The 26,050-nt window shown below is 38.9% G+C and overlaps 1 protein-coding gene across 7 annotated transcripts in view; it reads right to left on the reverse strand.

Moving 5' to 3' along the window:
• Positions 1–26,050, reverse strand: part of FLACC1 (flagellum associated containing coiled-coil domains 1) — a 75,410-nt gene that overhangs the window by 32,918 nt on the left and 16,442 nt on the right. For all 7 annotated transcript variants that reach the window (XR_010149669.1, XR_010149670.1, XM_016949342.4 and 4 more), the window contains 5 exon segments: positions 25,140–25,273; positions 22,796–22,889; positions 21,021–21,082; positions 9,404–9,501; positions 9,138–9,190 (listed from right to left, as the gene is read on the reverse strand). Coding sequence is in view for 5 of the 7 variants with exons in the window: in XM_016949342.4 (XP_016804831.1) it covers positions 9,138–9,190; positions 9,404–9,501; positions 21,021–21,082; positions 22,796–22,889; positions 25,140–25,273 (441 nt within the window). In the remaining 2 variants the exon portion in view is untranslated.

Consider the following 26,050-nt stretch of genomic DNA (forward strand, 5'->3'; position numbering starts at 1 on the left):
ACCCTGTGGGAGAAAATAATCCAGACAGCAGGACTTAAGAACTAGATCTTTCTGCTAGTGGGAAGTTTCTTTCAGCAGAGGCACAGTTGCAGTGCTGGGCTCAGCAGGAAAAGTCTTCAGCTCTAACCCAACAGAGACAACCCCCCCACCCATTGTCTACCACTGCAGGCACAGTTGGAGCTTCTCCCATTGGAGCTCGGCGTGAGTGCAACTATAGACAGTCTTTCTGGAAGACATCAGGGTGACTGCATCCCCATAGGAGGGGCACCCTCTAGGTTCAAGCTTGTATGAGAGATGGTCACAATTTTTCTCTATTTGGAACATCAAAATTCCTGCAGATGAAAAGAGGTGCCTGTCTGGAGATGAAAAGCTGGAGCACTGAAACAGGAGTGTGTCTGAGAGGGATAATTTTCCTGCTAACCTGGCAGGGGAGCTGAGGTGGCTCCAACCCTTACCCCTGGTAAGACCTCAATGCAACTCACTCCTCCAGCCACCTCTGTCAAGGCTGAGACCTCTGCCCATCACTAGGTATTGAATTTACCCACCTGCTTTAGCCACAGCTGATTCCTACCCAGGGACACCTCCCCTACTGGCCTGAAGCTGGAACCATCAAACTAGTAAATAAAACACTGGAGAAAAGGCCGGGTGCAGTGGCTCATGCCTGTAATCCCAAAACTTTGGGAGGCTGAGGTGGGTGGATCACTTGAGGTCAGGGGTTCGAGAGCAGCCCGGCCAATATGGTGAAACCCTGTCTCTACTAAAAATACAAAAATTAGTTGGGTGTGGTGGCAGGCACCTGTAAACCCAGCTACTTGGGAGGCTGAGGTACAAGAATCACTTGAACCCAGGAGGCGGAGATTGCAGTGAGATCATGACACTGCACTCCAGCCTGGGCAACAGAGTGAGACTCAGCCTTAAAAAAAAAAAAAAAAAAAAAAAAACCTGGACAAAAATACGTAAATAAAAAAGGGCATGCCACAGGGGAATGAGATAAGCTTTAAGAGACCTCTTATCATTACAGCCCCATAGGAGACAGTGATCTTGCTAATATACCAAGCACATTGCTACTACAACCAGCATCTAAGAAAGCCACATAAAAAAACTATAACCAAGGAACTATTACAGAGTCTTCACCCCTGAAAGCACCAAAAACCAAATTAGGCCATAATATGATAAGCATTAAAGTTACATCCTTAAGTGGAAAGAAGAAATTAAAAAACAAACACAAAAAGAAACAGTCAAATCAAACATAAATTCAAGGATAATTAGAAGAAATAATCTACCCAAATGAGGAGGAACCAGAAAAGTAACTCTGGTAATATGAAAAAACAGGGTTCTATAACACCCTCAAAAGATAACACTAGCTCTCCAGCAATGGATCCAAAGCAGGACGAACTCTTTAAAATACCAGATAAAGAATTCAGAAGGTCAATTATTAAGCTACTCAAGGAGATTTCAGAGAAAGATGAAAACTATTATAAATTTAAAAAGCATTTCAGGATATGGATGAAAAATTTTCTAGAGATATAGATATTATCAAGAAAAAACAGTAAGAATTTCTAGAAATGAAAGACACACTTAGGGAATACAAAATGCAGCGGAAAGCTTTAACAATAGACTAGAACAAGTAGAAGAAAGAATTTCAGAGCTTGAAGACAAGGTTTTTAAACTAACCCAATCAGACAAAAATAAAGAAAAAAGAATCAAAAGAAATGAACAAAGTCTTCAAGAAATATGGGATTATGTTAAACAGCCAAACCTAAGAATAATTGGTGTTCCAGAGGAAGAAGAGAAAATAACAAGTCTGGAAAACTTATTTCAGGGAATAATTGAGGAAAACCTTTCTGGCGTGGCTAGAGATCTAGATATCCAAATCCAAGAAGCTCAAAGAACTCCTGGGAAATTAATTACAAAAAGATCTTCACCAAGGCATATAGTCATCAGGCTATCTAAACTCAACGTGAAAGAAATAATTCTAAGAGCAGTAAGACAAAAGCATCAGGTAAGCTATAAAGGAAAACCTGTCGGAATAACAGCAGACTTCTCAGCAGAAACCTTACAAGCCAGAAGGTATTGGGGTCTTATCTTCAATTTCCTTAAACAGAAAAAACTGTCAGCCAAGAATTCTGTATCCTGTAAAACTAGGTTTTGTAATTGAAGGAGAAATAAAAGTCATTTTCAGATAAACAAATGCTGAGGGAATTTGTCACTAGCAAACCAACACTACGAGAAATGCTACCAGCCTGGCCACATGGCAAAACCCTGTCTCTACTAAAAAATACAAAAATTAGCCAGGTGTGATTGTGCATGCTTGTAATCTCAGCTACTTGGGAGGCTGAGGCATGAGAATCTCTTGAACCCAGGAGACAGAGTTTGCAGTGAGCCAAGATTGCACCATTGTACTCCAGCCTGGGCAACACAGCCAGACTCTATCAAAAAAAAAAAAAAAAAGAAAGAAAGAAAGAAAGAAAGGAAGGACGGAAGGAAAGAAAAGAAAGAAAGGTGGGCTAAAAGGAGTTTTAAACATTGAAACAAAAGCCAAATATGCACCAAAATAGAATCTCTTGAAAGCTTAAAACTCGTGAAGTCTATAAAACAATAACAGAATGAAAAAAGAAAAACTATATACATAACAATTAACGTGATGAAGAGAAGAGTACTTCACATCTCAATATTAATGTTGAATGTAAATGGCCTAAATGCTCCACTTAAAAAATACAGAATGGCAAAATGGATAACAAAAATCACAATCCAAATATCTGCTGTCTTCAAGAGACTCACCTAACATGAAAGGATTCAAATAAACTCAAGGTAAAAGGGTGGGAAAAGATATTCCATGCAAATGGACACCAAAAGCAAGCAGGAGTAGCTATTCTTATATCAGACGAAACAAACTTCAAAGCAACAACAGTAAAACAACACAAAGATGGTCAATATAATGATAAAAGGATCAATCCAACAAGAAGATATTACAATCCTAAATTTACATGCATCTAACACTGGAGTTTGCAGATTCATAAAACAATTACTACTAGACCTAAGAAATGAGATAGATAGCAACACAGTAATGGTGGGATACTTTAATATACCACTGACAGCACTAGACAAGTCTTTGAGACAGAAGGTCAACAGAGAAATAATGGACTTAAATGACATGCTAAAACAAATGGACATAACAGCTATTTACAGAACATTCTACCCAAGAACTGTAGAATGTATCTTCTTCTCATTGGTACACAGAACAGTCTCTGAGATAGGCCATATGATAGGTCACAAAACAAGTCTCAATAAATTTTTAAAAATTGAAATCATATGAAGTATCTTCTCAGGCCATAGAAGAATAAAACTAAAAATCAATTTCAAAGGGAATCCTCAAAACTATACAGATACATGGAAATAAAATAATCCATTCCTGAATGATATCTGGGGTAAACAGTGAAATCAAGATGGAAATTTAAAAAATTTTTGAATTGAATGATAATGACACAAGTTATCAAAACCTCTGGGATAGGTGGGGTGCAGTGGCTCATGCCTGTAATTCTAGCACTTTGGGAGGCCAAACAGGTGGATCACTTGAGGCCAGGAGTTCGAGACCAGGCTGGCCAACATGGTGAAACCCCATCTTTACTAAAAATACAAAAATTAGCTGGGTGTGGTAGCAGGTGCCTGTAGTCTCAGTCTCAGCTACTTGGGAGGCTGAGGCACGAGAATTTGTTTAACTTGGGAGGCAGAGCTTGCAGTGAGCCAAGATAGTGCCACTGCCTGGTTGACAGAGTGAGACTGTCTCAAAAAACTAAAAACTAAAAAAACCTCTGGGATACAGCAAAAGCAGTGCTAGGAAAGTTTATAGTGCTAAACGCCTGCATCAAAAAGTCTGAAAGAGCACAAACTGACAATGTCACACTGCAAGGAACTGGAGAAACAAAAAAAAACTAAGCCCAAAGATAGAAGAAGAAAAGAAATAATGAAGATCAGAGCAGAACTAACTGAAATTCAAACAAAAAATACAAAAAGATCAATGAAACAAAAAGCTGGTTCTTTGAAAAAATAAAATAGACTAGATTAGCCAAGAAAAGAAGAAAAGATTAAACAAGTAAAGAAGAGAGAGAAGATCTAAATAAGCTCAATTAGAAATGAAATTGGACACATTACAACCCACAGAACCACAGAGATACAAAAGATCACTTGAGGCTACTATGAACATCTTTTTGCATACAAACTGGAAAACCTAGAGGAAATAGACAAATTCCTGGAAACGTACAACTCTCCTGTATTAAATCAGGAAGAAACAGAAACCCTGAACAGGTGAATAACAAGCAGCAAGATTGAATCAGTAATTTAAAAATTGCCAAGAACAACAAAAAAAGCCCAGGACTAGATGGATTCACAGCTGAATTCCACCAGATGTTCAATGAAGAATTGGTACCAATCCTACTGAAACAATTCTGAAAGATTGAGAAAGAGGAAATCCTCCCTAAATCATTCTATGCAGCCAGTATCACCCTGATATCCAAATCAGGAAAGAACACAACAAATAAAAAAAACTACAGACCAATTTCACTGATGTTGAACATAGATGCAAAAATCCTCAACAAAATACTAGCTAACCAACCCCAATAGCACATCAAAAAGATAATTCAAGTGGATTTTGTCCCAGGGATGCAGGGATGGTTTAACACACACAAATCAATAAATGTGATACATCACATAAACAGAATTGAAAACAAAAAACACATGATCATCTCAATAGATTCAGAAAAAGCATTTAATAAAATCCAGCATCCTTCATAATTAAAACTCTTAACAAACTAGGCATAGAAGGGACCTACCTCAATAATAAAAGCCATATATGACAAACCCACAGCCAACATCATACTGAATGGAAAAAAGTTGAAAGCATTCCCCTTGAGAACTGGAACAAGACAAGATGGCCACCTTCACTTTCACCACTCTCATTCAACGTAGTTCTGGAAGTCCTAGCTAGAGCAATTAGACAGGAGAAAGAAATAAAGGTGTTCAAACTGGAAAAGAAGAAGTCAAACTATTGCTGTTTGAAGATTATATAATTGTATACCTAGAAAATCCTAAAGACTCCTCCAAAGACTCTAAGATTTGATAAACGAATTCAGTAAAGTCTCAGTTTACAAAATCAGTGTACACATATCAGTAGCACTGCTATACGCTAACAACGACCAAGCTGAGAATCAAAAAAAGAACTGATACCCTTTTACAACAGCTACAAAAAAATAAAATACTTAGGAATGTACTTAACCAAGGAGGTGAAAAATCTCTACAAGGAGAACTATAAAACACAGCTGAAAGAAGTAATAGATTATACAAACAAATGGAAATGCATTCTATGCTCATGGATTGGAAGAATCAATGTTGTGAAAATGACCACACTGCCCAAAGTAATCTTGCATTACAGATCCAGTGCAATTCCCATCAAAATACCAACATTATTTTTCACAGAATTAGAAAAAAAGTTCTAAAATTCATATGGAACCAAAAAAGAGCCAGAATAGCCAAAGCAATACTAAGCAAAAAGAACAAATCTGGAGGTATCACATTACTAGACTTCAGATTATACTACAAGGCTATAGTTACCAAAACAGCATGGTACTGGTATAAAAGTAGGCACATAGGCCAAGGAAACAGAATAGAAAACCCAGAAATAAAGCCAAATATGTACAGCCAGCTTATCTTTGACAAAGCAAACAAAAACATAAATTGGGGAATGATACTTTATTTAATAAGTGGTGCTGGGAGAATGGGCAAGCCACATGTAGAAAAATGAAACTGGATCCATATTTCTCACCTTATACAAAAATCAACTCAAGATGGATCAAAGACTTAAATATAAGACCCGAAACTATAAAAATTCTAGAAGACATTAGAAAAACTCTTCCAGTCATTGGCTTAGGCAAATAATTCATGACTAAGACCCCAAAAGCAAATGCAACAAAACCAAAAATAAATAAATAGAACCTAATTAAACTAAAAAGCTTCTGTACAGCAAAAGAAATAATAGACAACCCACAGAATGGGAGAAAATATTTGCAAACTATGCATCTGACAAAGGACTAGTAATCAAAATCTACAAGGAATTCAAACAAATCAGCAAGAAAAAAACAAATAATCCCATTAAAAAGTGGGCAAATGACATGAATAGATATTTCTCAAAAGAAGATATACAAATGGCCAACAAACATGAAAAAGTGCTCAATATCACTAATCGTCAGGGAAATGCAAATTAAAACCACAATGAGATACCACCTTACTCCTGCAAGAATGGTCATTATTAAAAAGTAAAAAAACAATATATTTTAGTGTGGATGTGGGGAAAAGGGAGCGCTTTTCCCTTTCCCATGCTGCTGGTGGGAACGTAAATTAGTACAACCTTTTGGAAAAGAGTATGGAGATTTCTTAAAGAGCTAAAAGTAGATTTACCATTCAATCTAGCAATCCCACTACTGGATCTCTACCGAAAGGAAAATGAGTCATTACAGAAAAAGACACTTGTACACGTATGTATATAGCAGCACAATTCACAGTTGCAAAGATGTGGAACCAACCTAAGTGCCCGTTGACTAATGAGTGGATAAAGAAAATGTGGCATATATACACCATAGACTGCTACTCAGTCATTAAAAGGAATGAAATGTCTTTTGCAGCAACTTGGATGGAGCTGGAGGCCATTATTCTAAGCAAAGTAACACAGGAGTGGAAAACCAAAAACTGTATGATGTCACTTAAAAGTGGGAGCTAAGCCATGAATATGCAAAGGCATATTCATTAATGAACTTTAGAGACTCAGAAGGGGGAGGTGGGAGAGTGGCTTGTGATTAAAAAAAAAAACTACACATTAGGTACAATATACACAACTTAGATGATGGGTGCATTAAAGTCTCAGAATTCACCACTAAATAATTCATCCAGGTAACAAAAAAACCATTTGTACCCCCAAAGCTATTGAAATAAAACTTTTTTAAAAACCCCAAAGTAAAAAATGTTGGAACAATTTTCTTTTCTTTTATATAATTTTTACATGTGTTAGCTTTAGGGTCAAATTTATTTCTTTTTTATTTTATTTATTTATATATATTTTTTGAGACAGAGTCTTGCCCTGTTGCCCAGGCTAGAGTGCAGTGGCACGATCTCGGCTCACTGCAACCTCTGCCTCCCAGGTTCAAGCGATTCTCCTGCCTCAGTTTCCTGAGTAGCTGGGATTACAGGTGCGTGCCACCATGTCCGACTAATTTTTGTATTTTTAGTAGAGACAGCGTTTTGCCATGTTGGCCAGGCTGGTCTCAAACTCCTGACCTCAGGTGATCGTCTGCCTCGATCTCCCAAAGTGCTGGGATGACAGGCATGAGCCACAGCGCCGGCCTATGGTCAAATTTAAATGAGCTATTTTTAAATATAAACTTTGGATTTCTGAATAAAGATTTGATAAGTTAAAAATGGGCTGAAAACCTGTATTTTGAAATAAATTATAGAACCCCAGAATTCTAGAACTAAATCTACAGTTTTTCAACATTCTAAATGGAATTTCTTCTTTTTCATTTCTTTTTTTAATGTCAGTTTAATTGAGTAAAATGTGCCCTTGTTCAGTATACATTTAATGTGTTTGACAAATGGATAGTTATGGAACTACCACTACATCATCTCCAGTAATTCTCTCCTGTCCCTTTGTAGTCAACCCCTTCCCCAATCCCAGTCCAGCCCATGGTAAATACTAATCTGCTTTTTGTCCCCCAATTTTTACTTTTTCCAATCATGTAAATATTTCTTGTCATAAATAGAATGTAATAGTGTGTAAAAAACACGAAGACATACAGTGGTCAGAAAACATAAAAAATGCTTCATGTCACTAATCATCAGAGAAATGCAAATCAAAAACCACAATGAGATACCAGCCCACACACATTAGAATGGTTATTATTAAAAAGCCAAAAAACAACAGATGCTGGTGAGGTTGGAGGAAAAAGGGAATGCTTATATACCGTTGGTAGGAATGTAAATTAGTTCAGTGACGGTGGAAAGCAGCTTGGAAATTCTCAAAGAACTTAAAACAGAACTACCATTTGACTCAGCAATCCCATTACTGGGTATATATCCAAAAGAAAATAAATTTTTCTACCAAAAAGACATCTTCTCTTGTATGTTAATCACAGACAATTCACAATAGCAAAGACATGGAATCAACCTAAGTGCCCACTGACAGTGGACTGGATAAACAAAATGTGGTACATATACCATGGAATACTATGCAGCCATAAAAAAGAACAAAATCATGTCCTTCATAGAAACATGGATGGCTCTAGAGGCTATTATCCTAAAGCCAATTAACACAGGAACAGAAAACCAAGTGCCACGTGTTCTCGTAGACACTGGGGGCTATTGGGAGAGAGGAAGAGGGGGAGGGTGGAATAACTATTGGGTACTATGCTCACCAGCTGGGTAATGAGATCATTCATATCCCAAACCTCAGCATCACACAATAACTTGTACATGTATCCCCTGAATCTAAAATGAAAGTTGACTTTTTTTAAAGTTCATTCCTTTTGACCAAGCACTCTACTTCTAGAATCAAAGATATTCAAAGTGGTATTATCTGTTACAGCAAGCAATTGGAAACAACTCAAATGCCCAATAATAGGGGAACAGTAAAATTTTAGAACCCAATGGCAATTTCATTAGGATAATATCAAGTCATTATGAAGGAGGGAAAAGTTTCTTATATGCTTGATAAAGAACATATAAAAAATATATAGATGTTATACAATATACAATATGATCTCAACTGCAGTTCTAACAAAGTACAAATATTAACAGGGGTTGTCTTTGGGTGGTGATATTTCTTTTTGCTCCATTACAAAAAATGAGAAGCTATTACTTTTGTAATCACAAACATATTTTTCAGTAGTGCTCTTCAGGATTTGGGTGCCTGACTTGTCATGCATGGAAGCCATTGGGTTCATCCTCCCCCTGGGTGCAGCTAGTGCCACTTAGGTCTAAGGATGCTGGGAATCTCAGGACATTATTTTCTGGACAAAAGCTCTAGATTTATCCCAATGTTAGCCAGGAATGAGCCTTCCTTCTCTTGTAATCCAACAGGGAGCTGTGTATCTCACCTGATACGTACGAAACATATTCTTCAAATACTTGTATTCTTTTCCCATCTCCTCTGGATAAAAGGAAAACAACAGGGTCATCATTAGTCTTCTGATATGCACATTTTCAAATTCAAATGTGAGTTCTTCTGCACACCTTCCCCACCCCAAACTCATCACCAAGGTAGTAAAACCTTTGTGTGCCTTGGAAATCACCCTAGAAGCTTATTAGAAATGCCATCGCCTGGACCTTCATCCAGGGTCATTCTCCCAGCTCCCAGTAGTACCTAGCTTCTCTTGGGCAGCCAACTTCTCTGCCTTCAAGGCTGCTTTGTAGTTGTTCTCCAACTCACTGAGTTCTGCTTCATGGGCCTCTTTGAGCTCCCTGTGGGACCCCAGGAGAAGGCCACAATCATTAGTAAAAAGAAGTCCAGAGGTGAGCTGTTACCCTGATCTGATCCTACCCTCCACCCTCCCACAGGAAGTGAGGTTCTCACTTTTTTATTTTTAAAATTTTTAAATCTTTTTTTTTTTTTGAGTCAGGGTCTCCCTCTGTTGCCCAGAGTGAGTGTGGTGGCATGGTCACAGCTCACTGCAGCCTCAACCTCCCAGGCTCAAGTGATCTTCCCACCTCAGCCTCCCAAGTAGTTGGGAATACAGGCATGTGCCACCATGCTCATCTAATTTTTTAATTTTTTGTAGAGACGGGGTCTTGCTATGTCGTCCAGGCTGGTTTCAAAATACTCCTGGACTCAAGCAATCCTCCTGCGTTGACCTCCCGAAGGGCTGGGATTACAGGCGTGAGCTACCATACTCAGCCTGGGGCCTTCACTTCCTGAAGCATTATCCTGGCATCTATCCAGAAAGGGTGAGGGGACCCTTTTCTACAATCATTGTTTTGAATGGAGCCAGCATGACCACAGATTCCCCTCTAATAGTCAGCACAGTCTTGTCTGTAGCTTGCTTGGGAAACTATGGGCTGCATTGGCACCCAGGATAATTTTAGAACCCAAGTTCTCTCCAGCCTCCATTCCAGGAAGCAATATTGGCAGTGTTTATGATGAGTATTAAAATGAGTCCATATGAGCTATCAAGCATGAAAAGACATGGAGGAACCTTAAAAGCATATTACTAAGTGAAGGAAGCCAATTTAAAAAGGCTACATAGGGTATGATTCCAACTATATGACATTCTGAAAAAGGTCAAACTATGGAGACAGTAAAGAGATCAGTGTTTGCCCGAGGTTAGGGGTGGGAGGTAGGATGAATAGGCAGAGCGAAGCAGATTTTTAGGGCAGTGAAACTATTCTGTATGACACTAGAATAGTGGATACATGTCATTACACATTTGTCCAAACTCATTGAATGTACAGTACCAAGAGTGAACTCTAATGTCAACTATGAACTCTGGGTGATAATGATGTGTCAATATAGGTTCATTGATTATAACAAATGTTACCACTTTTGGGGATATTGATAATGGGGGAAGCTATGTGTGTGAGGGGGCAGTAAGTATATGGGAAATCTTTTATACTTTCCCCTCAATGTTGCTGTAAACCTAAAACTACTCTAAAAAATAAAGTTTATAAATAAATGAATAAGTACATAAAAGTTTATGCCTCAGCTAAGAGTGCTGTCTCTCCACCAGGATTTCTTTTTTTAATTATAAATTGATAACTTATAATTATATATATTTATGGGGTAAAAAGTGATGTTATGATTTATGAATACAATGTGGAATAATGAAACCAAACAAGTTAACATAGTCATCACCTGAAATGCTTTAAAGTTTTTTCTTTTTTTTTTTTTCAGACGTAGTCTCTGGCTCTGTCCCCCAGGCTGGAGTGCAATGGCGCAATCTCGGCTCACTGCAACCTTCGCCTCCTGGGCTCAAGCGATTCTCTCACCTCAGCCTCCTGAGTAGCTGGGATTACAAGCACCTGCCATTATGTCCAACCAATTTTTGTATTTTTGCAGAGATGGGTTTTCACCATGTTGGCCAGGCTGGTCTTGAACTTGTGACCTCAGGTGATCCACCCGCCTCAGCCTCCCAAAGTGCTGAGATTACAGGCGTGAGCCACTGCGCCCAGCCTAAAAGTTTTTTCAGTGAGAACATTTGAAATTTATTCTTAGCAATTTTGAAATGTCCAATACTCTATTATTAACTATATTTACTACTCTGTGCAATAGATCCAAGAAAATCCCATATTTCTCCTGCCTAATTGAGATTTTGTACCCTTTGACCATCATCTCCCTATTCCCCCCCGCCCCAGTCTCTTTAACCACCATTTTACTCGCTGTTTCTATGAGTTTGTTTCAGATCCCACATATAAGTGAGAATATGTGGTATTTGTCTTCCTGTGCCTGGTTTATTTTATTTAGCATAATGCTCTCCAGTTCCATCCATGTTGTCACAAATGCCAGAATTTCCTTCTTTTTAAAGGTTGAATAGTATTCCATTTAATGTATATACCACATTTTCTTTATCCACTTATCAACTGATGGACACTTAAGTTGATTCCATAACTTGGATGTTGTTAATAGTACTGAATTGAACATGGGAATACAGACATTTCAACAAACTGATTTCAAATATTTTGGGTAAGCACTTGGAAGTGGGATTGCTGGATCATATGGTATTTCCATTTTTAGTTTTTTGAGCAACCTCCATACAGTTTTCCATAATGGCCATACTAATTTACAATCCCACTAACACTTTGTAAGTGTTCCCTTTTCTCCACATCTTCAACACTTGTTATCTTTCGCCTTCTTGATAATAGCTATTCTGATCCATGTGAGATAATAACTCACTATGGTTTTAATTTGCATTTCCCTAATGATTAGCAATATTGAGCATTTTTTCATATGTCTGTTGGCCATTTGTATGTCTTCTTTTGAGAAATGTCTATTCAGGTCCCTTACCCATTTTTTAATTGGATTTATTTATTTATTTATTTACTTTTTATTATACTTTTTTAGGGTACATGTACATAATGTGCAGGTTAGTTACATATGTATACATGTGCCATGTTGGTGTGTTGCACCCAGTAACTCGTCATTTAACATTAGGTATATCTCCAAATGCTATACCTCCCCCCTCCCCCCACCCCACAACAGTCCCCAGAGTGTGATGTTCCCCTTCCTGTGTCCATGTGTTCTCGTTGTTCAATTCCCACCTATGAGTGAGAACATGCGGTGTTTGGTTTTTTGTCCTTGCGATAGTTTGCTGAGAATTATGGTTTCCAGCTTCATCCATGTCCCTACAAAGGACACGAACTCATCATTTTTTATGACTGCATAGTATTCCATGGTGTATATGTGCCACATTTTCTTAATCCAGTCTATCATAGTTGGACATTTGGGTTGGTTCCAAGTCTTTGCTATTGTAAATAGTGCCGCAATAAACATACATGTGCATGTGTCTTTATAGCAGCATGATTTATAATCCTTTGGGTATATACCCAGTAATGGGATGGCTGGGTCAAATGGTATTTCTAGTTCTAGATCCCTGAGGAATCACCACACTGACTCACTGACTTCCACAATGGTTGAACTAGTTTACAGTCCTACCAACAGTGTAAAACTGTTCCTATTTCTCCACAGCCTCTCCAGCACCTGTTGTTTCCTGACTTTTTAATGATCGCCATTCTAACTGGTGTGAGATGGTATCTCATTGTGGTTTTGATTTGCATTTCTCTGACGGCCAGTGAAGATGAGCATTTTTTCATGTGTCTTTTGGCTGCATAAATGTCTTCTTTTGAGAACTGTCTGTTCATACGGTTTTGTGCTTCATTCTATTAATGTGAGGTATCACATTTATTGATTTGTGTGTGTCCAACCGTTCTTGCATCCCAGGGGATCAATCTCACTGGATCATGGTGGATGATCCTTTCAATATGTTGTTGAATTCTGTTTGCTAATATTTAATTAAGGATTTTTGTATCTAAGTTCATTTAAGGATTTTGGCCTGTAATTTTATTTTCTTATAATGTTCTTGTCTGACTTGGTATCAGAGTAATCCTGGCCTCATAATAATAGTGTGAAGGGGCTGGGTGCGTTGGCTCATGCCTGTAATCTCAGCACTTTGGGAGGCCGAGGCAGGCAGATCACTTGAGGTTGGGAGCTCAAGACCAGCCTGACCAACATGGAGAAACCCCATCTCTACTAAAAATACAAAATTAGCCAGGCGTGGTGGTGCATGCCTGTAATCCCAGCTACTCAGGAGGCTGAGGCAGGAGAATCGCTTGAACCCAGGAGGTGGTGGTTGTGGTGAGCCGAGATTGCACCATTGCACTCCAGCCTGGGCAGCAAGAGTGAAACTCTGTCTAAAAAAAAAAAAAAAAAAAAAAAAAAAAAGCTAAAAAAAAAAATCATGTGAAAGTCTTCCACCTCTTCACTTTTTTAGAAGAATCTGAGAAGAATTGATGTTAGTTCTTATTTTAAACGTCAGGTAGAATTAAGCAGTAAAGGCACCAGGTCTGGGTTTTTTTTGGATGGTAGGCTTTTTATTACTTATTCAATATCATCTTTATTGGTCTGTTCGGATTTTCTATTGTTTTTATGATTAAGTCTTGGCAGGTTTTATGTGTCTAGAAATTTATCAGTTTCTTCTAGGTTATCCAATTCATTGCCATATAAATGTTCACAGTAGTCTCTTATGATCCTTTGTATTTGTCATATCAGTTGTAATGTCTCCTCTTTCATTTCTGATCTTACTTATTTGAGTCTTCTCTATTTTTTTCTTAGTTTAGCTAAAGGTTTGTTGCTTTTATCTTTTCAAAAAACAACTCTTAGTTTCATTGATTTTTATATTGTTTTTCTAGTCTCTATTTCATTTATTTCTGCTTTGATCTTTATTATTTTCTTTCTTCAGCATACTTTGGGCTTATTTTGTTCTTCTTTCCTAGTTTTGTGAGGTGTAATATTAGCTTCTTTGAGATCTCTCTTTGTTTTATCTACTTCTTTTAATTTGACTAAAAGCCATTTATTGAAAAGGCTATCTTTTTTCCCAGTGTGTGTTCTTGGCACCTTTGTCAAAAATCAGTTGGCTATGGGTGTATAAATTTATTTATAGGCCTCTATTCTGTTCCATTGGTCTATGTGTCTGTTTTTTTATGCCAGTATCATGCTGTTTGGGTTACTATAGCTTTGTAGTATAATTTAAAATCAGGTGCCTTTAGCTTTGTTATTTTTGCTCAGGATCATTTTGGCTATTTGGGGACTTTGTGGTTCCATATGAATTTTAAGATTATTTGTTCTATTTTTGTGAAGAACATTTTTGGTATTTTGATAGGGATTGCATTAAATCTGTGTAATGCTTTGGGTAGCATGATCATTTAAACAATATTAATTCTTCCAATCCATGAACATGGAATATCTTTCCATTTATTTGCTGCTTCTTCAATTTCTTTTATCGATGCTTCATAATTTTCAGTGTAGAAATCTTCCACTTCCTTGGTTAAATGTATTCCTAGCTATCTTATTTTTTAAGCTGGCATAAATAGAATTGTCTTCTTAATTTCTTTTTTAGATAGTATATAGAAATACTACTTTTTTTTTCTTTTTCCATTTTTATTTTAGGTTTAGGGGTACATGTACATGTATATATTTGTTGCATAGGTAAATTGTACATCACTGGGGTTTGGTGTACAAATGATTTCATTGCCCAGGTAGTGAGCATAGTACCTGATAGGTTGTTTTTGAACCCTCACTCTCCTCCCAACCTCCACCTTCAAGTAGGCCCCACCGTCTATTGCTCTCTTCTTTGTATCTATGTGTACACAATGTTTAGCTCCCACTTATAAGTGAAAATATGCAGTATTTGGTTTTCTGTTCCTGTGTTAATTCGCTTAGGATAATGGCCTTCAGCTGCATCCATGTTGCTGCAAAGGACATGATTTTGTTCTTTTTTATGGCTGTGTAGTATTGTATGGTGTATATATACCACATTTTCTTTATCCAGTCCACCACTGATGGGCATCTAGGTTGATCCATATCTTTGTTATTGTGAATAGTGATGTGATGAACATACGTATGCATGTGTCTTTTTGGTAGAATGATTTACATTCCTTTGAGTATAATACACCCAATAATGGGATTGCTGGGTCAAATGGTAGTTCTGTCTCAAGTTCTTTGAGAAATCTCCAAACTTCTTTCCACAGAGGCTGAACTAATTAACATCCCCACCAATAGTGTATAGCATTTCCTATTCTCCACATCCTTTGAAGAAATATCCAGTAGTTGAATTGCTGGTTCATATTTTTAATTTTTTGAGAAATCTCTATAGTGTTTTCCATAATGGCTGTACTAATTTACATTTCCACCAACAGTATATAAGAGTTCCCTTTTCTCCACATCTTTGTCAATATATGTTATTTTTTGTCTTTTTATAATAGCCATTCTAACTGGTGTAAGATGATAACTTATTGCATTTTTGCTCTACATTTCCCTGATGATTAGTGATGTTGAACACATACTTGTTGGCTATTTGTATGTCTTCTTTTAAGAAATGTCTTTTAAGAAAGATGTCCTTTACCCATTTTTAATGAATTTGTGTTTGTTTTACTGTTGAATTGTTTGAGTCCTCTGTCAAATGAGTAGTTTGCAAATATTTTCTCCCATTTAAGAGAATGTCTCTTCACTCTGTTGATGGTTTCTTTTGCGTGTGGAAGCTTTTTAGTTTAATATAGTCTCATTTGTCTTTTTTTGTTTTTGTTGCCTGTGCTTTCAAAGTCTTGGTCATAAAATCTTTGCCTAGACCGATGTCCTGAAGACTTTTCCCTAGGTTTTCTTCTAGTATTTTTATAGCTTTGGATCTTACATTTAAGACTTTAATCCATCTTGAGTTCATTTTTGTACATGATGAGAGATAGAGGTCTAGTTTCACCCTTCTGCATATGGTTATTCAGTTTTCCCAGCATCATTTATTGAAGAGGGTGCCCTGTTCCCAGTGTATGTTCTTGACAGCATTGTCAAAGATCAGTTGGCTGTAATTACATGAATTTATTTCTGGATTCTCTATTCTGTTCCATGCTTTATGTTTATATGTCTATTTTTATACGAATACCATGCCATTTTGGTTATGATAGCCTTGATCTATATCAAGGAGTGCAGTTGGAGTGCAGTAGCATGATCATAGCTCACTGCAGCCTTGACCATCTGGGCTCAAGTGATCCTCCCACCTCAGCCTCCCAAGTAGCTAGGACTCCAGGCACACTCCATAATACCTGGCTAATTTTTAATCTTTTGTGTAGATGGTGTCTTGCTATGTTGTGCAGGCTAGTCTGAAACTCCTGGACACAAGCCATCCTCTCGCCTTGGCCTCCCAAAGTGCTGGGATTACAGGTGTGAGTCACCATGCCTGGTCTTGTAATATATTTTGAAGTCAGGTAATGTGATAACTCCAGATTTTTTTTCCCCACAGGATTGCTTTGGCTATTCTGGCTCATCTTTTGTTCCATATGAACTTTAGAATTATTTTTTCTATTTCTGTGAAAAGTGACATTGGTAATTTAGGGATTGCATTGGGCAGCATGGCCATTTTGGCAATCTTAATTCTTCCAGTCCATAAGCATGGGTGAAATGTCTTTCTATTTGTTTGTGTCCTCTTCAATTTATTACATCTGTGTTTTGAAGTTTTCCTTCTAAAGGTCTTTCACCTTTTTGGTTAAATTTATTCCTAGATATTTTATTTTATGCTTTGTAGCCAGTGTAAATGTTATTGCCTTATTGATTTCTCTTTTGGCTATTTCACTGTTGGTGTACAGAAATGCAACTGATATTTGTATGTTGATTTTATATTCTGCAACTTTACTGAATTTATTAGTTCTAAGAGTTCTTGGATGGAGTTTTTTTGTGATTTTCATATATAAGATCATGTTTTTCGGCAAAGAGAGATCATTTGGCTTCCTCTTTTCCAATTTGGATGCCTTTTATTTTTTTCTTTTGCGGGATTGCTCTGGCTAGGACTTCCAGTACTATATTGAATAGGAGTGGTAAAAGTAGCCATCCTTATTTTGTTCCAATTCTTAGAGGAAAAGTTTTCAACTTTTCCCTATTCAGTATGATGATAGCTGCAGATCTGTCATATACAGCCTTTGTTATGTTGAGGTATGTTTCTTCTATATCTAGCTTGTTGAAAGGTTTTATTTTTTAATCATGAAGCAATGTTGACTATTATGAAATGCTTTTTCTGCATCTATTGGGATGATCACATGATTTTTGTCCTTCATTCTGTTGATGTTATATATCATGTTTATTGATTTTCATAAGCTGAACCATCCTTGCATTTCTGATATAAGTCCCACTCGGTCATGGTGTATTATATTTTTGATGTATTGTTGGATTTGGTTTGCTAGTATTTCATTGAAGATTTTTGCATCTGTGTTCATCAGAGATATTGATCCGTGGTTTTCTTTTTCCTGTTGTTGTATTGTCATCTGACTTTGGTATTAAGGTAATGCTGGCCTCACAGAATAAGTAAGGGAGAATTTCCTCCTCTTCAAATTTTTTTGAATAGTTTAAGGAGGATTGCTATTAGTTCTCCTTTATATGTTTGGTAGAATTTGATAGTGAATCCATCTGGTCCTGGGCTTTTCTTTGTTGGGAGACTTTTTATTACTGATTCAACCTTGCTACTCATTATTGGTCTTGAATAATTTTCAATTTCTTCCTGATTCATCTTGTTAGATTTTATGTTTTCAGGAATTTATCTATTTTTGCTAGATTTTTTAGTTTGTTAGTGTTAGTTATAGTTGTTCATAATAGTCTCTGATGATTTCTTCTATTTCTGTGGCATCAGTTGTAATGTCTCTTTTTTCATTTCTGATTTTATTTGGGTCTTCTCTTGTCTTTTTTTGGTTAGTCTAGCTAGTGGTTTATCAATTTGGTTTATCTTTTTGAGAACCTGTTTTTTTGCTGACCCTTTGTATTTTTTTTTAGTTTCTATTTCGTTTAGTTCTGGTCTGATTTTTATTACTTCTTTTCTTCTACTAATTTTGGGCTTGGTTTTCCAGTTCCTTCAGATGCATTGTTAGATTGTTTATTTGAAATCTTTCTACTTTTTTGATGTAGGTGTTTATTGCTATAAACTTCCCTCTTAGCACTGCTTTTGCTGTATCCCACAGGCTTTGGTATGTTGTATTTCAATTTTTTTTTGTTTCAAGAAATTTGTTTTATTTCCATCTTAATTTCTTCATTGTTCTATTGGTCATTCAGGAGAATGCTGTTTAATTTCCATGCGTTTGTATAGTTTCCAAAGTTTTTCTTGTTATTGATTTCTAGTTTTATTCTAATCTTATAAGTGTGCCTATCTTTGGGCCCCAGGGTGGCATATGCTGGCATTAAGTATTAGTGGGTTCAGGCAGGCCAATTCTTGGGCCTTTTAGTGGTTTTTTCAGGTGTCAGGAATGGCAGCTATGGGCTGCGCAGGTAGGTAGGTTCACGGACCCATTGGCAGTGGGTGTGTTGTGGCTGATGGCAGTAGCAATAGTGGGACAACCCTCTAGCACCCAAGTGGTACTCACTGGTATTGGCAATGGCTATGAGAAGTTGGGTGGTCCTGTCCTCAGGCCCATAGGTGGTGCATGCAGATAGGTGCCAGCAATGGTGGTTGCGGCAGGTTGAGTGGGCTTAATCTCAGACCCTGGGAGGAGTGCTCATGTGCCTTACAGGTGACATGAGTCTCTTGTAGGCAGCATATAGTTGGTTCTTGTTTTTAAAAAATCCATTCACGCATTCTATTTTTTTTAATCAGAGAATTTAATCCATTTACATTCAAGGTAATTATTAATAGGTAAGAAATTACTACTGCCATTTTGTTAATTTTTGTTTTGTTGTTTTGTAGATTCTTTCTTCCTCTCTTGCTCTCTTCTTTTGTGGTTTGATGTTTTTTGTAGTGTATGCTTTGAATCATTTCTATTTTTGTGTTGTGCTACTGCTAAAGATTTTTATCTTTGTGGTTACCATGACACTTAGTTAGAATATCTTGTTCTTGTAATAAGCTATTTCAAGCTGATAACAAGTTTAGTTGCAAGCAATAACTCAACAGTTTTACTCCCTCCCTAACATTTTGTTTTTGATGTCAGAATTGATATCATTTTATAATATGATTTATCATTGAAAATTTATTTTAGCTATAGTTGTTATTAATAGTTTTGTGTTTTTACTCTCATATTGGGATAAAATTGTCTTACATCCCATCATCACAGTCCTAAAGTATTCTGAGTATGGCTCTATTTTGCTTATACCATTGAGTGTTGTGCATTCATATGTTTCATGTTATTAGCAGCTTTCTGTTTCCGTTTTTAAAACTTCCTTTTGCAATTTCTGTAAGGCAGGCATAGTGGTAATGAACTCCTTTAATTTTTGTTTGGGAAAGTTTCTATTTCTCCCTCAACTGGGGAAGACAGCTTTGCTAAGGTATTCTTGGTAGGCAGTTTTTTCCTTCAGCACTTTTAATACATCATCACACTGACTCCTGGCCTGCAGGGTTTCTGTTGAGAAATTACAATTGTATTGGCACTCCTTTGTATGTGACGTGTTTCTTACCTTCTGATGCTCTCAGAATTTTTGCTTTGTCTTTGATTTTTGATAGTTTGATTATTATGTGTCTTGGTGTACTCATCTTTGAGTTTAATTTGATTAAATTTGATTAGGAGCAGGTGCACAGGAACTCTCTGTACTTTCTCCTCATTTTTGCTGTAAACCTAAAACTGCTCTAACAGATAAAGTCTATAGATAAATAAATGTATAAATGGCTATGACTCAACTAAGAGTGCTATCTCTCCACCAGGATTTCTAAGGCTGCTCTGGTGTGCAGCAAGTAGCCTGAAAGGGGATGTAGGATTATGTTCACCCATACACATAAGAAAACTCCTTTAAAAATAAATTTTATTGTGTATATTTGAGGTATACAACATGATGTCATGATTCATATATATATATATAAATCATATATATATGCATCTCTACTATAGTAACCATTATACTATATATATTACACATATTTTTTACTATATATATACACTCACACTACACAAGCATATATATATAGGTAGAGTTTATATGTATGTATATATATATACACACAAATGGTTATAATAGTGGAGATTACTATATACATATAGTAAAAAGTTTACTAGAGTGGAACAAATTAACATATCCATCATTTCACTTAGTTAACCATTTTCCCTCTGTGGTGAGAACAGCTATAAACTCATTTAGCAACAGTTCTTAATATCATACATTATTATTAACTATACCTCTCATTTTTTACATTATATCTTTGTAAAAAATATAAACTTGTTCACCCTACATATTTGCAACATTGTATGATTTGATCAATATCTCCCCATTTTTTTCCTCCTACCAGACCATGGTAACCATGTTCTACTCTCTATCTCTCTGTATTTGGACTCCTTTCAATTTTCTCTTGATTTGACTTTGCTCCTGATTCTCTCATACTTTCTTCCTATTTTGCTGAGGCCCTGACCTAGCAGCCAGGGAGAGTAGAGGTGAGACAAAGAAAAAGAGGAGGAGGAAGAGAAGAACGAGGAGATGGTGGAGGAGTAGCCTTGGCTGAGAACAACAGTTATTTATCACAGAAATCTCATAGAGAACAAAAATGACTCTTCTCAGTAACCAACAAAAAGGGAGATTATAATTGAAATGAAAGGATTGGATGATAAAATGTAAAAGCAGTAATAACTTTCTTTATGGTTTATTTTAGTGGCTTTGAATCAAGCCATTCTGCTCTTCAAAGACACATGTCTTATTCATCTCCCCCACCCTTCATCCCCCAACTCCATTTAGAACTATCTGAAGTCCCAGTGAACTAAAATCCTGCAAAGGATGCGGGAGCCTTAGAGCCATCAACACACACAAGGGTCCATGCCAGAAAGTGTACCTGTTCTTGTTTTCAAAGTTCTGTTTCATCTCAGCACAGCGGAGATCCATTTCACTGGAGAGCTGGAAACAAAATCAGCATCAATAACACAGGACTGAGGACCCTGTCCCATTCTGATCTGCACCTTCTGAAAAGCCTTCCAATTTATGGGGCACAGCCCCCTTCCCACCCCTCTTCCACTGTGCTCTGCAGTGCCAGAGAGCACATTATTAATAAGGGAACAGAACAATTTGTGCCTTGCTCTATGTTGTTTTGTACTTATTCAGTTCATAATGTTGGTGCATCTCTTTCACTGACTATTTTTTTTGGGTAGGTCTGGTCTCCTGTGCTAGACCGTCATTTCTGTTACATCATGGCCTTCAGATTTTTGGATATGTAATCCAATTGAGCAATCATTTATTGAACAAAAGGCTTGGCTTGGAAGAGCCAAGGAGGACTAAGACTCAGATCTTGCCTTCGAGGAACTTAAAATCTAGTGTTAATCCTTGTTGACAGTATAGTTCCATTCTAGCAGGCAGGATTTCCTCACTTTCAGGTGATACTTCATTCTAACATGTCAGATCCTCTGGCCAGTGTCTCAGGATAAATCAATACTTCAAATCAGTCGGTGACCACTGTCAGCTAGGACAAGGGTTTAGGGCTTGTCCTTGTACCTCTCTGACTACTGGGGAGAAGCCAGGGACTGTGTCACACAACAAGTGGTCAGCAGAGCCACTCTGACAGACAGAGAACAGCCCAGCGTCAGCCAACACTACTCCCTTCCACAGGGCCACACAACAAACAGCATCTTCACAAGTGGCAGTATTTTCAGTAACACAGTCTAGGATCCCTTCATGGAAATAGTCTCTAAATATGTCTTCAGCAGGATCTGTGCCTATGACTTAAAATGTTCATTTTGTCCAATGATCCACCACTGTTCAGTTGAGAGATTGTATGCAAATTGTTTAACTTCCCTGAGTCTCATTTTCCTTTCTATAGAAGGAGACCATAAACTTGGCAGTGTTTTCAGATAAATAAGGTAATGAATCAATAGTTGGCAGGCGGAGGAGGGTGGTCTCAGGATAGGACCCAGCCTGAGTCATAAGCTGGGTCACTGTAGGATTCAGACACATCTGGGACATATCAGAGGGTGAGAGGCTGCCTTCTGGGAAGTAAAACTTCACAGATGGGGTGGGGTTCAACAACCCTGGGGAGGATATTTCTGAACACAGCACTGGCTGTCACTCCAGGCCAGGCCAACAGGCACACCTGTTTGAGGTGAGGAAGAAGTCACCAGATGAAACAGATGGTAAAAGCTAAAAAGGTGTCACTGAAATCCTCAGGAATCACAAAGAGTGTCAAATGACATCTGCAGATTCTGATGTGTGGGCAGCTTTAACAGTCAGAGAGTAAGCCCTGCACATTAAGTGCGCTGGTGTCGTTAGTGAGAGCCTCACAAGCTCTGAAACTTAATTGCACCACAAAGGCCAGACAGAAAACAACAAGTGCACCCTAGTGTGAGGAGGACAGTGTCACTGCACACACACAGAGGTACTTGGAGAGCTCCTGGAAATAAATGAGTTAAGCTTTGTGGAAGAACTTGAGTTCTTGGAATTACAGATAAAGATGTCAGAGAAATACTACTGAGTGACACAGTCCAATCTTTAGGGTCCTGTCACCTGGACAACATGGCTCATATGAGTAAAGTGCTTGGCATTTTGCCTGGCACATAGGTGATCCAAAAATATTAATTTTATCTTGTCCATGAAGATGTTAGCTAATGTAAGGTCACTCACCAATTTCTGGGCAGACTGGTGGTCTCTGTTTATTTGTTCAATTATTGCTGTCAGCTCTGAGATTTGCTCTTCTAGGTCAGAAATGATGTTGGTCCTGTAGGAGAAGTAATTCTTCTATCATCCACAAAGCTTACCATTCCATGCCATTCAGGCCCCTGAGCATGACTGACTCTGGCATGGTGAGAGCTGGCCTGGTGAGAGCTGGCCATGTTCTGCACCTGCTCTATCATTATGGGGTGGGGGTGGAGGGATAGGGGCGGTCTTACAGAAGGCATTTGGCAATAGGGCAGTTGAGGCACAGATCTGGCTCTTGTGGGTAAGCTCACTAGACTTGAACAGGATGGTTTGGTGCCCTACCGAATAGAAGGAAAATAAGAATATGTCAGAAATGTATTAGAGTTTGACCTTGATTTGGTAATGATAGTTGAAACAGAGGACGAAGTTCAGAGGATTAGGAAATTAGAAGATGTGCAATAGGATTGATGCTGGCTGTGAACCACAGACAAGGATTGGGCCAGAGATGGGACTAAGAGGGTATTTAAGAGAGTGGCTTTCAGCACAGGTCATGGTTTTCTGTGTTTCTGGGTCTAAGGCTGCCATGGTATCTGTAAATTATTTAGCTCTGTCTGGTTGGGCTAGAGTGACAAGGCAGCAGGTGGTGCCATGTGCAGTGGAGCTGAGAGGAAGTCCTCAATGCAAGATGCTTTGACCTCTTTGGCCAACCACTTTCCATGTCTAACTGAGCACAGAGAGAATGTGGGCTGATAAAACAAGAGAGGAGATACAGGAGGAGACAGTTCAAGGGTAAGAGAAAGAAAAGGCATGAGAAAGTTGAATAATAGGGAGCCCCTATCTTTTGAACACAATCTTCAATACAAACAACACCCACAACTTTACCAGGGAATACAACAAGCACAGGTTATCATGTTTTATTGTGCACAACTGGTGACAACTTCCTTGTGAGGCCAAGAGGTGGCTGTCGGTGCTAGCTTGACTATAGGTGCATGACCCATTCTCTTCCTGCAGAGGGCTGTGGATAAGCAGGGAAAAGAAAGCAGAGGCTGAATGCCCCTGGGTGGGAAGACAAGATAAGCAGGGTGAATGCCCCTGGCCCCTGGGTGGCCCTCTGGGCCAGGTCAGATCAGGGAGACTCCATGGCATGGCCTCATTCTACTTGAGGGGCCTTCAGACTCACCCTCAACCTGAATCCCTTCCCCAGATGTAACCACTGCTAACGGTTTGGTTGAATTCTGCCAATACACTAGCAGATAGGTAGATGAGTGTGTGTGTGTGTGTGTGTGTGTGTGTGTGTGTATGTGTGTGTGTGTTTTCTATTGTTGGTCTTTTAGACTTGTGTGTTGAAAAAATAATTCTTACAGCAAAATCAGCCTGAGGGAAGAGGCACTTGGAGAGCCATTCAGTAGTGCAGTTAAGAAGTAAGATGCCTGAACATGGGCAGGATATCAGAGAAGAAGATATGAATAAGAGATTAAAGGGTAGAATGAAAAGATGTAGAGATGAATCTGCATCATGGAGATATACTTGATATGGCATTGGAGGACAGAGAGTGGGTGGAGCCTGAAGACAGACAGGACAGCTGTGCTAATGGGTTAGAGTCAGGCCAGAACCTTCCACACTGCATCTCCTGGGGGCACGAGCTGAGTAGTATTTTTGGACATAATGAAAAAGAGGCTGGGCGCAGTGGCTCACGCCTATAATCCCAGCACTTTGGGAGGCTGAGGCCAGAGGATTACCTGAGGTCAGGAGTTCGAGAACAGCCTGGCTAATATGGCAAAATCCCATCTCTACTAAAGCTATAAATATTAGCCGGGCGTCATGGTGCAAGCCTGTAATCCTAGCTACTCAAGAGGCTGAGGCGTGAGAATCGCTTAAACCTGGGAGGCAGAAGTTGCAGTGAGCTGAGATCGTGCCACTAAACTCCAGCCTGGGTGGCAGAGAGAGACTCTGTCTCAAAAAAAAAAGTGCACTCCAGCCTCCCAGAAACCCTCACTTAATTTGCATGCCTCAAATTCAGACTAATTTGTGGCTATTCTATCTATTCCTCACCCCACGAACAATTGCTATCCTTTGGGATCAATCACATAACTCCCAATCTTCATCCTGCCCCTTGGATCTGCTCACAGATGGGATCAGAGCAGAGAGGCAGATGTGGAGAGATGCATCATCAGGAAGCAGGGGCGAGGAGGGAGGTGCCCTTGCGGCCCCTCCAGAGCAGGGACCAGTGGCCTGGGTGTGGGCATAGTGGCTTTGGCTTGTCCCTGAGGCCGGGCTGAGCCGGGTGGGAGTAGCCCCAAGCAGCTGCATGTTGGTGCAACAGCATTACCTGGAAAATCTGCCTTTGTCCGGGATCTCCGATTCCCACCGCTTTTTCCTATCAAACATCTCATCCCCTAAGGTGACAGAAATCTGTTCCCGATTCCGAACAAGTTGATAGCCAGGTGACACGTTGATCACTTCCTAGGCATCAAGGGAAAGTAAGATAAAATGGCAGACTTGGAGTGCTGAGATTTTTCCAAATCTTCTCTTATTGCCTCACTCACATCTTAAAAACAGGGACCTGGGAATCCACAGCCCAAGCCCTTCTGGGCCCTTCACCCATTATAGCTCATCCTCACATCTCTCCGACTCAAATCTGATGCTTAGCAGGCTCCTGGGTGTCCCTAGGGGCCTCTCAAGCTCTGCGCCAAACCAAGCCACTGATGCCCCTGCCCCCGACTTTTGTTTGCTCTCGTGGCCAGAGCCCAGAGGAGGTGGGCATGCGGCAACTGCTTGGGTTTTGGAATCACAGAGGCCTGAGTAAATCTTGGCTCTGCCACCAGACAGTAGCCATCCAGCATCTCTGTGCCTCAGTTTCCTTATCAGAAAGTGGGGTTAATAACTCTTTCTCAAAGGGCTTTTGTGAGGGAAAAACAAAACAACATATGAGAAAATGACTAGGACGGTTGCAAACAAAATGTCATTTCCTCCTCCTTCTCCCATTAGACGCCAAGTCAGAAACCCGGGTAGAGCCTCTGCTGGCCTGGACCAGGGCAAGGCTGGGGCTCTGAGAGCTGCGCAGCACATGCTGCAGCCCCTTGATCCCTGCTGTTGTCACCTCCTTCATGTCTCTGTGAGTCACCCTCCTCTCTCCACACCCCTGCCTGACGGCCCCAGGCCACCACCATCTTTCTCTTGGGCTCTGGCCTCTCTGCCTTCAGTCTTGCTCCCCCCACAGTTCATCCTCCTCTCCACCTA

Source organism: Pan troglodytes, chromosome 13 (genome assembly GCF_028858775.2).
Source record: "Pan troglodytes isolate AG18354 chromosome 13, NHGRI_mPanTro3-v2.0_pri, whole genome shotgun sequence".
Classification (NCBI taxonomy): Eukaryota; Metazoa; Chordata; class Mammalia; order Primates; family Hominidae; genus Pan; species Pan troglodytes.